General features: G+C 38.0%; 1 protein-coding gene across 1 annotated transcript in view; it reads right to left on the reverse strand.

Annotated features, from left to right (window-relative positions):
* Positions 1-13,667, reverse strand: part of ATRX (ATRX chromatin remodeler) — a 247,807-nt gene that overhangs the window by 165,723 nt on the left and 68,417 nt on the right. The window contains exons 14-16 of the mRNA XM_006148780.2: positions 9,501-9,594; positions 5,053-5,155; positions 2,469-2,693 (exon numbers count right to left, since the gene is read on the reverse strand). Of these exons, the coding sequence (XP_006148842.1) occupies positions 2,469-2,693; positions 5,053-5,155; positions 9,501-9,594 (422 nt within the window). The remainder of the gene's footprint in view (positions 1-2,468; positions 2,694-5,052; positions 5,156-9,500; positions 9,595-13,667) is intronic.

Genomic DNA, 13,667 nt, shown 5'->3' on the forward strand with positions numbered 1-13,667 from the left:
AACTCACGCTGGGCACGTGTGCGTGCGTGCCCAAGATCCCAAGAGGAGAATGGAGGAGAAGGGATTGCGGCGTGGCCATCCCCCCTGGGGGGTGATTTCCTGCTTTCTGTCTCTCTTTCTCTCTCTGTCTGTCTGGAGAGAGCACGCGCCCTTTAGCAAAAATCTCTCCAAAAAAAAAAAAGAAAGAAAGAAAGAAATTTAGGTGGTAAACGTATTACTGTTCATTTTACAGTTCTTTCAACCTGTCTGTATGCACAAATTTTCATGAAACAATTGGAGATAAAATAAATTTACTTACAAAGAAGCCAGCAGGTGGCATATTGGTTAAGGCACTGGAATCCCAGAAGGCTGACCACAGTTCAAGTCCCACAACCAAAAGCTTGAAACTCACACTGGGTGCATGTGTGTGCGTGCCCAGAATCTCAAGAAGAGAGTGAAGGAGAAGGGATTGCAGTGTGATCGTCCCCCCTGGGAGATGATTTCTCACATTCTCTCTCTCTAAGTCTCCAAAAAGTGCACACCCTGTATCAAAAATCTCTCTCTTAAAAAAAACTGGAAAAAAATGAAAAAAGATGTGTCATGTATTACTCAAAAACAAATGTACACTTAAGATTTTTGTTGGGGCCAGCCCATGGTGTGGTAGTTAAAGTGGTTAGATGCCACAGATGGTCAATGGCATAATTTGAATCCTAGACCCACTGGATTGAAAAAAACACAGGTTGCATGTGCACACATGAACAAATTCCCAAAAGAAAAGAAAACTAAGAGGAAGGAAATGCAGAGTGACTATTCTTCATGGGGAATACTTTCTCACTTTCCCCTCTCCTTCGCTCTCCATGGAACATGTGTACCTATGGCAAAATTTAAAAAATAAAAAGATTTGTGCATCACAGTAAGTAAAATTTACATAAAAAGAAAAATACATAAATAACTATCAAACTCTAGGTAATGAAATGCATATTAACAGTACTTGTGTTAAATAAAATAATGTCTTCAGTTTATTTTGAAATGCAAAAAAGGATGTACTGATGAACATAGAGATAAATAGGCACATAAATAGGAATATAAAAAGACAAGTATAGCAGGCCAGCCAGTGGCATGGTGGTTAAGGCGGCTAGACCCCGCATGACCCAACTGTAAAGTTCCAGTCATGGACCATGCCAAGTACATGTTTGTGCATGTCCAAAATCTTGAAAGGACGATGGAAGAGAAGGGACTATGGTGTAGCCATCTCCCGTTAGGGGTGTTTTCTCACGTACCCTCCTACTGTCTCTCTCCTGCAAGCGTATGCACCCTCTAACAAATTTTTTAAAAGAAAGAAAGAAAGTATAGTAAAATGTTAATTAAAAATCTACAAAGTTGAGGCTGGCAGGTGGTATGGTGTTGGGGCCGCTGGACTCCCACATAGCCAACCACGGTTCAAATCCTGGACCTGGCAACTTGCTTTCTCTCTCTCTCTGGTCGAATTAAAATAAATAAATAAGGTTAAGTAAAATAATTCTTAAAAATAAGTAAATGTGTTAAATGAATTAATAACTAAATAAATTTCTACTAACCTTAAGATGATCAGGACTAGCAGATAGCATAATGATTACATCACTGGACTCCCACATAGCTGACTGCAGTTTGAGTCCTCAACTACTGTAGTCATATCTTACATTCATCTTTCAACAGAATGTCCTCAAATATTTATACACAGAATGATATGATTTCTGGGATTTGCTCCAAAATACTCTAAAAGTAAGAGAATAGAAGAAACAAGACTGGCCCTGTGATAGTAACTATTTAAGTTCAGTTAATGAATACACAGAAGTATATTATATATAATATTATCTTTGCCTATCTATTTGAAAATGAATACAAAGTTCATTAAAAAACAGAAATACTTTATAAATTTTAAAAAATAATTTTGAAATAATTTTCTACCCCCAAATAAAATACAATCATTCTGATGATCATTCAAGAATATCAACACTTTCCATGTACCTAATTATATATTAATATAGCCTAATTACGATTTTTGCATAAGATATTAATAATAGGGGGACCAGCAAATGGCATAATGGTTACGTCACTAGACTCCCACATAATCAACCACAGTACTAGTCCCAGACCCAGCAGCTTAAAACTCACAGCGGACGTGTGTGTATGTGTCCAAAATTACAAGAGGAGAATGAAGGAGAAGGGACTGTGGCATGGCCATCCCCACTGGGGGATGATTTCTTGCTTTCTCTCTGTTTCTCTGTGTGTCTCTGGCATGTGCACACACCCTATAACAAAAATCACTAAAAAAAAAAAAAATTAAAAATTACATTCTCTCTCTCTTCCCACCCCTCCCTCCCCTCCCCTCTCTCTCTCTCCCTGGCAAGCACACACACTCCATGGCAAAAACTTAAAAAAATAAAGAAAGATGGTTAAAATATCTAATGAAAGAGCCATACATCAACTAAAAGAAATAAACTGGTTACCTCTCTCAATTTTTCTCGCTCGCGTTCCCTCTCAGCAATACGTTTTCGCCTCTCTTCTTCTTCCTTAAGGGCATTCTGTGTTTCTGTTCTTAGTTTATCATCTTTAAGAATCTTTCGAATTTTCTTTCTGCCTTTTCCAGGAGATTTGGAGTCATCATTTTCATCTTCTTCTTCCTCCTCCTCCTCCTCCTCATCTTCTTTTTCTTCTTCTTCTTCAGAATTACTCTATAAAATGTAAATGATTAGAAGTAATCAGTACGAAGTTGTTCATCTGTTTTATATTCTACTAATAAATATACCAAGAAAAAGTAGAAGAAAACATGCTGAAAATCTTTAGAATTATATTTAGCAATAAAGAATAGTGTTGGGACCAGCAGTTAGCATAATGGCTATGTCACTGGACTCCCATGTAGTCGACCGCGGTTCGAGTTCCGGACCCGGTGGCTTAAACTCACGCAGGGCGCGTGTGCGTGTGTGCCCAAGATCCCAAGAGGAGAATGGAGGAGAAGGGATTGTGGTGTGGCCATCCCCCCTCGGGGGGTGATTTCTCACTTTCTGTCTCTCTGTCTCTGTCTGTCTGGCAAGCGCATGTGCCCTATAGCAAAAACCTCTCCCAAAAAAAAGAAAAAAAGAAAGAATAGTGTTAAAAAAAATCTGAACCAGCAGATGGTATAATGATTATGTCAACGGACTCCCATATAGTCAACCTTAGTTCAAGTCCTGGGCCGGTGGCTTAAAACTCACGCTTGGTGAAAATACATGCATGCCCAAAATCCCAAGAGGAGAATGGAGGAGAAAGGACTGCAGGGTGGACATCCATTCTGGGGAATGATTTCTCACTTTCTGTCTCTCTGTCCTTTTGGTGAGCACACACACCAGATAGCAAAAATCTCCCTTAAAAAAAATTAAATGGGCTAAGGGCTAGAGTAGACATTTATCAAAAGAAGATACACAAGTGGTTAATAATCACATGAAAAGATGGTCGAAATCACTAGTTATCAGGAAAATGCAAATCAAATGGAAAACTACTTTACATTCGTTAGGATGGCGATTATTAAAAACTAAAACAGAAACAGCAAATAATAATTGTTAACATGGATATGGAGAAATATTCCATTTTCTCCGTGGCATACGGCTGGTGGAAATGTAAAATGGTGCAGCCAGTATAGATCAACAGTGTGAGGTTTGTCGAAAAGTTAAAAATGTAGAATTAGTATATGATTGACAATTCCACTTTTCCTTAAAAACCCCAAAGAATTCAGAGCAGAGACTCAACAATATCTGTACACTCAAGTTCATAATAACATTATTCAAAATAGTCAAAATGTGAAAACAACCCACATGTCTATCAACAGATGGATGGGTAAACAACATGTGATATAAACATACAAGGAAATACATTATCAAGGCTTAAAAAGAAATGAACTTCTGGGGCCAGCAAGTGGCATGGTGGTTAGAGGCACTGGACTCCCACATGGCCAACAGCTGTTCAAGTCTCAGACTTGGCAGCTTGCTTTCTCACGTTCCCTCCCTCCTCTGCCCTCCCTCTCTCTCCCTCTCTGGTCAAATGAAAATGAAGATGTAAATAAATTAATTAATTAAGTCAGTAATAAGTAAGTATTTTTTTTTTAAAAGAAACAAATGAAATTCTGACACATGCTACAATATGGATAAACCTTTAAAAATGTCAAAGAAATAAGCTGGATTTAAAAAAGAACAAATATTATATGGTTCCACCCATATAAGATGCTTATACTAGGCAAATTTATAGATAGGAATTAAAATCAAGATTACCAAAGACTGGAGGGTGAAGAAGAGAATGGAGAGTTAATGTTGAATGGGTATAGACTTTTAGGTTGTGACTATAATTAAGACCACCAAATTTTACACTTTAAACAAATGTTTAAAAAGTTAATATATTTTTTAAATTGAGCCTCCACAAAGGAATATATTATAGAATCAAGGAACTTTTACTTTATGTAAACTTGTATATATATAAAAAATCTGAAATTCCTCTAATTTCATTGCTAGAAATTTATTCACATATAAGTTACTCAGGATAAAGGGTTTAGGTCTTCAGAAAAGAGAGATCTCTTATATAGCCCTATTATACAAAATAATAAGAATGGTTTAAAATTTCCCATATAGGCCCAGCCTTGATAACAAAGTGGCAGGTGCAATGTTTTGCAATGCTGGAGACCATTAGAAAGACTGCAGTTCGATTACCAGGTAGACCTGTATACACTAGATACCCACACGTGCCCATGATCCTGACTGGCTGGGAAAGGCCACAGGTAAGGATCATGTGATGAGATCCTGTTGCAGGTACTTTCTCTCTCATGAAAGAAAGGAAAGAAATCATAAAACAAACTGAACAAAAAAAAAAACATTAGAAATCAAGGTAATAAAAACTCTGATGTCAGTTTAATATGTCTACATATTTTTAAAACAATCATTCCACAAGTGTACAATGTACATAAACCAGTAAAATGCAATTAATAAATGGAATACAGAAATAATAGCATGTTCACTATAGTCTACAGAAACAGTTATAATTGAACCACATGGTAAATGTCATTATTACCTTATTTTCACTGGATGAGTCTTCTTGAACTTTAATGCGTCGCCTTTTCTTTTTCTGTTTATAACTTCGCTGATTTTCTTCCAGCTCTGCTTTCTTTGCAGACCTGAAGAAAATTCAAAAAGCGAAATAAGGGGCAGGCAGATGGCATGGTAGTTAAGCGCTGAATTCCCACCTGGCTGACCACAGTTCAAATCCCGGACATGGCAGCATGCTTTCTCAATCTGTTTCTCTCTGGTAAAAGTGAAGAAAATAATAATAAATTAAATAAATGATTATTTTTAAATTAAATAATAAAATAATCTATTGTGAATTTCCTTCAATGAATTATGTACTATTATAAATATGCTTCAGAAAACAATGAAAACAAAAAGCAAAAACTAATGAATAGGACATGGCCCCACAGCCTAGTGGTTAAAGGAGCCAGATCGCACACAGTCAATCACGTGGTTTGAATCCCATCTTCAACAACTTGAAAAACATGCTAGATGTGTGCAAATGTATGCACCAAAGACCAAGAGAATGGAGAAATGGAGAAAGGGCTACAGTGTGACCATATCACATTGGAGGGTGCTTTCTTCTTCTCCATCTCTCTTGCTAGCACAAGTACCCTCTGGTAAAACAAAACAAAACAAAAAATCAGTAGATTCAAAACACACGATTCCAGCAAAAGACCAACCTTTTTTTTTTAAGGAGGTTATTGCCATAAGGCGCATGTGCTCACTGAGAGAGACAGAAATGGAGATGGAGACAGTGAGAGGAAAAGTGAGAAATCAACCCCTAGAGAGATGGCCATACCACAATCCCTTTTCTTCTATTCTCCCCCTGAGATCTTGAGCACACACGCACATGCACCTGATGTGATTTTCATGACACTGGGTCCAGGACTTAAACTATGGTTAGCCATGGGGAAGGCTAGTGACATAAACACTACATCACTTGCTGACCCCCAACTTTACTTTTGATCCAACGATCAACATTCTCTGGTACTCAAAGAAGAAATTTAGTATGAACATAGAAGGATGGATAAAGAGACTTTAGATCTGTTCATCTACTATGAAATACAAATACCCAGCACACATATTAAAAATCATTGCTAGGGACCAGCAGGTGAATTAGTGGTTGAGGTACTGGACTCCCACATGCCCAACTGAAGTTCAAGTCCCATATCTGGTGGCTTGAATCTCATACCAGGCATGTATGTGTGGATGCCCAAAATCTTGAGAGGAGAATGAAGAAGGGACCATGGTGTGGCCATCTCCCCTGGGTGGTGATTTCTCATTTTCTCTCTCTCTGTCTCTCTCTGTGTCTCCAGCAAGCACAAAGGTCTATAGCAAAAATTTCTCGTAAAAAAAATCACTAAACAAGATAATACAAGTTGAATGCTAAGTTTTTCTATGCAAAAAATTCATCAAGACTTTTCCAGCAACCCAATATTTTCTTCATAATAGGTCACAAAGTTTTTATAAAAATCAAAAGCAACAACTTTTGTTGAGAGAAGTATTTCTGAGCTTAGAAATTGGTATATAAAGCTGCATTAATTCAGATTAAAAAATCAGGAAATAAGTGTTGCTGAGGGTGTGGAAAAAGTGGAACCCTTGTATGCTATTGGTGGAAATGTAAAATGGTAAAGCTTCTGTGGAAAACAGTAAGGCAGTTCCTCAAAAAAATAAAAATAAGGCCAGCAAATGGTGGGGTGGATAAGGCACTGTATTCCCATGCTGGACAACTACGGTTCAAGTTCTAGACCCAGCAGCTGGAAGATCATAGTAGGTATGTGTAAGTGCATGCCCAAAGATCCGAAAGGAGAAATGAGGAGAAGGGACTACGGCATAGCCATCCCCATGATGGCTGATCTCTCACTTTCTGTCTCTCTCCGGCAAGTGCATGCAATCTATGGTAAAGAACAAAACTAGGGACCAGGAGTTAGCATAATGGCTATGTCGCTGGACTCTCACGTAGTCGACCACGGCTCGCGTTGCAGTGTGCATGCATGCCCAAGATCCCGAGAGGAGAATGGAGGAGAAGGGATTGCGGCGTGGCCATCCCCTCTTGGGGGTGATTTCTCGCTTTCTATCTCTCTGTCTCTGTCTGTCTGGCGAGCTCACGCGCCCTATAGCAAAAACCTTTAAAAAAAAAAAAAGAACAAAAATAAAATTAAATAAATGAATAAAAATAAAATTACCATATGATCCAATTCTACTTCTCGGTCTATCACTTAAGAGTACTGAAAGCAGGGACTTAAAGAAGTATTTGTACACCCCTGTTCATAGTAGCATTATTCACAAAACCCAAAAGGTAGAATCAACTCAAGTGTCCACTGACAGATAAATGGATAAACAAAATGTGGTATATACATACAATGGAACATTATAAAACAATAAAAATGAACAGAATTCCGACACATGCTACAAAATTGATAAACCTTGAGGACACGATGTTAAGTGAAATGAATCAGTCACAGAAAAATAAATACTATATGATTGATTCCCGTTAAATGAAGCACCTAAAATAGTCAAATTCACAGAGATAAAAATGAGAATAGTGATCACAAAGACTGCAAAGAAGTAAAAAAGAGTAGTTGTTTAATGAATACAGACTTTCAGCCTTTTTTGGTTTTGTTTTTATTTTTTGCTATAGGACATATATGCTCGCCAGAGAGAGGGAGTAAGGAATGGGGGAGAAGTGTGAAATTATGCCCCAGGGAGCTTGGTCACTCCACAATCCCTTCTACATTCTCCACTCAGGATTTTGGGAAGGCACGCAAACACGCCTGGCATGGTTTTCAAGTCACTAGGTTCAGGACTAGAACCATGCCGGCATCCATGTGGGATTCAGTACCCTAACCTCCATGGTACCTGCTGGTCCCTGGACATTCGGATTTATAAGATTAAAAAGTTTTGAAGATTGTTTGCAACAGAAAAAAAAAAGGGAACACACTCGGGAACCAGTAGTTAGCGTAATGGCTATGTCGCTGGACTCCCACGTAATCGACCACGGTTCGCGTCCCGGACCCGGTGGCTTAAAACTCACGCCGGGCGCATGTGCGTGCGTGCCCAAGATCCCGAGAGGAGAATGGAGGAGAAGGGATTGCGGCATGACCATCCTCTCTGGGGAGTGATTTCTCGCTTTCTGTCTCTATGTCTCTCTCTGTCTGTCTGGTGAGTGCACGCGCCCTCCAGCAAAAACCTCTCCAAAAAAAAAGAAGGGAACACACTCAACATTACTAAACTATACTTAATAGTTAAGATGCTAAATGTTATGCTATATATATCTTGCCAACATTAAAAACAATTATTAAAAAAGAAATGAAGTATTTATATATGCTACAACATGGATGAACCTTGAAAACATCACACCACATATAAGAATTTATTCATAAAAGAACATATACTACATGAATCCACTCCAATGAAATGTCCAGAATAGGCAAAACAATAGAGATAGAGAACAGTATTTGATAAGGTATGGGAGCGAGGGGAGTGGGAAACAACTGCTAGTAAGTACACAGTTTCTTTCTAGGGTGGTAAGAATGTTCTGAAACTAGATAGTGATAAGGGTTGCACATGTTTACAAGTATTCTGAAGACCACTGTATTCTAAAATGCCAAATTTATGTTATTAAATTCCAACTTAGTTAAAAAAAAAACTCTAACCATCTTATTATTTTATATTTCCCTCAAGTATAATATTTCTGTAGCCCATGATCTAAAAAGTTTCTAAACTCACAAGTGTGGATGGACGTCTATAGACATATATACACATACACACAAACACAAATAGATTATTCATTTGAAAAACTGCAGAAAGGTCTTGTTATTCTGGGTGAAATAAAAAATCCTAGATTGGTTAGTATTATCTAAAATACTATACTAAGAAGAAAGGAAAAACTTAAATATCTAGTAATCTAGATCAGTAGATGCATATATTGAAGAAAAAATACATCTCTATTCCTGTGTAATTAGCATTCAGTGAGCACTATTTGATAGCTAGATACTGTCATAAGCCTTTATATGCATCATCTCATTTAATAGCCACAAAAATCTTTGAGTTAAGCATAATATATTCCCCCATTTTACAGATAAGGAAACTAAGACATAGAGTACTCATACAAATTGAAAGTAGCAAAACCAGAAATTAGATTGAGGTAGTTTGTCTACATCCCCTCTTAACTACTACTGCACTACAACTTCCTCCCAACAATAACCAAAAACTGCAGTCAAGAGTGTTTGTGTACACTGGAAATTCACCCAGGTTAGAACACACCAATTCAACTACACATAAAATATGTTCACAGTCTTTTTAAATTAATCATTTTAACACTTAGTTTCAAACCAAAATATTACACATTGTACTTACTTAACATTACTGGTAACAGTAACTATTCCACAACTAATTTATAGGCACAGTCACTCAGATTAACTCCTTTTTTAAAAAAATAGTAATATTTACCTTGTTCTAGGCCGCTGTTCATCTTCAGATTCACTTACTTCTTCACTAACTCCTGACTCCTGAAAATCAGAATCTTCTGAATCTTCACTGCTCACTTGAATTAAAAAATGTATTAAGTTATTAAATATTTTCCAATAGAAACACAATTTACTTAATTTTCTAATCAATTCACATTAAAACTTAGAGCACAGGAGCTGGCCTGTAGTGCAGCAGTTAAGCACTGCACAGAAAAAGCCCAATAGTACATGGCCAACCAAGGTTTGAGTTCCATCCCTAACAGCTTGAAAAAACATGTTGTAAACACATGCACACATATCCAGGACCCCAATGGGGTGGAGAATTGGAGAAAAAATTATGGCATAACCAGGCCCCATTGAAGGATCCTTTGGCCATCTTGCTCCCATCCCCCACTCCTCTCATGTAAGCAAAAACATTTTCTGACATAAAAAAATTAAAATGTAGGACACTGTAAGAATATCACTCAGTGGTATACACCTAAATAGATATTACATCATATACAATAACGCCAATTAACTATTTAAATATTAGCTATAAAAATAACTCTAATCTATTTCAACTATAATTATAAAACTAGGGTCCTAAATAAAATATAAGTACTCAATTATAAATGGATCAACAAAATAAAAATTAATAGCCTGTTGGGGGCCAGCAGTTAGCGTAATGGCTATGTCGCTGGACTCCCATGTAGTCGACCACAGTTCAAGTCCCAGACCCAGTGGCTAAAACTCACGCCAGGAGCGTGTGCACGCATGACCAAGGTCCCAAGAAGAGAATAGAGGAGAAGGGATTGCGGTGTGGCCATGCCCCCTGGGGGGTGATTTCTCGCTTTCTGTCTGTCTCTCTCTGTCTGTCCAGCGAACGCACACACCCTGTAGCGAAAACCTCTCCAAAAAATAAATAAATAAATAAAATAAAGAATTCATTGCCTGTCAATAAATTATATGAGTGGGGCTAGCAGGTAGCGTGGTGGTGATTAAGGCACTGGACTCCCACATGGCTGACCACAATTCGAGTCCCAGACCTAGCAGCTTGAAAATCATGCCAGGTACATGTGCGCATGTGTGCCTCCAATCACAAGAGGGGGAAGGAGGAGAAGAAATTATGGCATGGCCATGCCCCCTGGGAGTGATTTCTTACTTTACCTCTGTCTCTCACTGTCTCCAGTGAGCATACATACCCTGGGGCATACACCTAAAAATTTTAAGTGTGTGTGTGTATATATATACAAATTATGTAAAAGTGTGTGCGCACACGCACACACACACATATACATATACTTACCAAAAGTAAATTAAAGAAAGAGAGGTCTAGCTATTCAGATCAAGCAAAGTAGGTTGGCCAAGATGGAGTAAGGTGATTGTAGATACTCTCCCCCAGTGATGAAAACTATGAACTATGGACAAGATACATAAATAAATGACCTAAGGTCTCTAAAAAGGAAACAACAGCAGGCAGAATGGAGACTGAAACCAAAATGTCAATAATGACTCCTTTATAATTGGGGATGCAAGACATAGCTGTGAGAGTCCTAGGTTATTTTCCTCCTTTGATTCCTAGTTTTAACCGTAAGGCAGGCTGAAATCCAAAACAATACAGACAATAGTGCCAGAAAAATTATGCGAGAAATCCCCTATTTCTAGCCACAGCACCAAGAAAATGGGGCCCTATATGTCTTGAGTACATAACAAGAATTCTCAATTTTTGTTTTTCTCTCTCATTTATGTATTACAATCACTACAGTGATAGGCACATAAAAACTACAGAAGACTCATCTTTCTGGCCAGAGGAACCAGGGCAGGGAAAAAAATAAAGAAGGCAAACATGGAACATCTTATAAGTCTCAGAAAGTACAGCAGGGTTCAAACAATTACAGGCTCACGTTGCAAGGACACAGAATCCAACTTGAAGGCACTTCTAACAGCCAAAACAATATGAGCACTAAAATAAATATGATATTATTGCATTATAAGTTATAAAATTAAATACCTATAAGTCCATATTGATATAAATAATGCAATAAATAAATAAAAAAGAGAAAATCAGGTTAGCCAATGGCATGGTGGTTAGGGTAACTGGTACCACATGGCAGACTGAGCAGTTTGAGTCCCACACCTGGCAGCTTTGAAAAACACACTGGGCACATGTGCGTGCATGCCCAAAATCCCAAGAAGAGAATAGAGGAAAGGGTAATCATGCCAGGTACATGTGCGCATGTGTGCCTCCAATCACAAGAGGGGGAAGGAGGAGAAGAAATTATGGCATGGCCATGCCCCCTGGGAGTGATTTCTTACTTTACCTCTGTCTCTCACTGTCTCCAGTGAGCATACATACCCTGGGGCATACACCTAAAAATTTTAAGTGTGTGTGTGTATATATATACAAATTATGTAAAAGTGTGTGCGCACACGCACACACACACATATACATATACTTACCAAAAGTAAATTAAAGAAAGAGAGGTCTAGCTATTCAGATCAAGCAAAGTAGGTTGGCCAAGATGGAGTAAGGTGATTGTAGATACTCTCCCCCAGTGATGAAAACTATGAACTATGGACAAGATACATAAATAAATGACCTAAGGTCTCTAAAAAGGAAACAACAGCAGGCAGAATGGAGACTGAAACCAAAATGTCAATAATGACTCCTTTATAATTGGGGATGCAAGACATAGCTGTGAGAGTCCTAGGTTATTTTCCTCCTTTGATTCCTAGTTTTAACCGTAAGGCAGGCTGAAATCCAAAACAATACAGACAATAGTGCCAGAAAAATTATGCGAGAAATCCCCTATTTCTAGCCACAGCACCAAGAAAATGGGGCCCTATATGTCTTGAGTACATAACAAGAATTCTCAATTTTTGTTTTTCTCTCTCATTTATGTATTACAATCACTACAGTGATAGGCACATAAAAACTACAGAAGACTCATCTTTCTGGCCAGAGGAACCAGGGCAGGGAAAAAAATAAAGAAGGCAAACATGGAACATCTTATAAGTCTCAGAAAGTACAGCAGGGTTCAAACAATTACAGGCTCACGTTGCAAGGACACAGAATCCAACTTGAAGGCACTTCTAACAGCCAAAACAATATGAGCACTAAAATAAATATGATATTATTGCATTATAAGTTATAAAATTAAATACCTATAAGTCCATATTGATATAAATAATGCAATAAATAAATAAAAAAGAGAAAATCAGGTTAGCCAATGGCATGGTGGTTAGGGTAACTGGTACCACATGGCAGACTGAGCAGTTTGAGTCCCACACCTGGCAGCTTTGAAAAACACACTGGGCACATGTGCGTGCATGCCCAAAATCCCAAGAAGAGAATAGAGGAAAGGGTAGTGCAGTGAGGTCATCTCCCCTAAGGGATGATTTCTCACTTCCCTGCCCTCTCCAATGAGAACACGAGTCCAACCGAAAAAAAAAGGGGGGGGGTGACTGCTCTTCCTCACAATGGCTAAATTTAGAAGTAATTAAACAGAAGATCACCATTAAACAAACATCATAGTAATCAGGCAAGATGGATGCTAAAACTAATGAGTTTGAGTATGAAGAGAAACAGGATATTTGCATAGTGTCAAAGTATCTCCTTACAAAATATTCATTAAATATGAATTGTAAAGATTGTGTTCTTTACAATAATAAAAACAAGGAGACACAAACCTACCCAAGTCATCAAAGTTAACATTATGAAAGATAAGACACATAGACATCATAAAAACCCTCGATAATGATGTACTGAGAAGGATATAACACAATTCTGTGATATTCTTTTATAACTGCATAACTGTTTCAATTTACATTAGACAAATACATATGGACAAATAGTTGATAAATTAACAGATCAGCACTGTTTTCTTTTTTTTTTAAGAGAGAGATTTTTGCTATAGGACATGTGTGCTCACCAGAGAGACAGAGAAACATAAAGGGGAAAATCACCCCCAAGGGAGGATGGCCATGCTGGAATCCCTTCTCCATTCTCCTCTCAGGATCTTGGACCCACATGCACACACGTCCAGGGTGAATTTTAAGCCTCCGGGTCTAGGACTTGGAACCACGGTCAACTACATGGGAGTCCAGCAATGTAACCACTATGCGATCTGCTGGTCCCTAGATCAGCACTTTTCAAATGTCAAAAAAAAAA

The sequence above is a fragment of the Tupaia chinensis genome, unplaced genomic scaffold (genome assembly GCF_000334495.1).
Source record: "Tupaia chinensis unplaced genomic scaffold, TupChi_1.0 Scaffold000243_1, whole genome shotgun sequence".
NCBI lineage: Eukaryota > Metazoa > Chordata > Mammalia > Scandentia > Tupaiidae > Tupaia > Tupaia belangeri.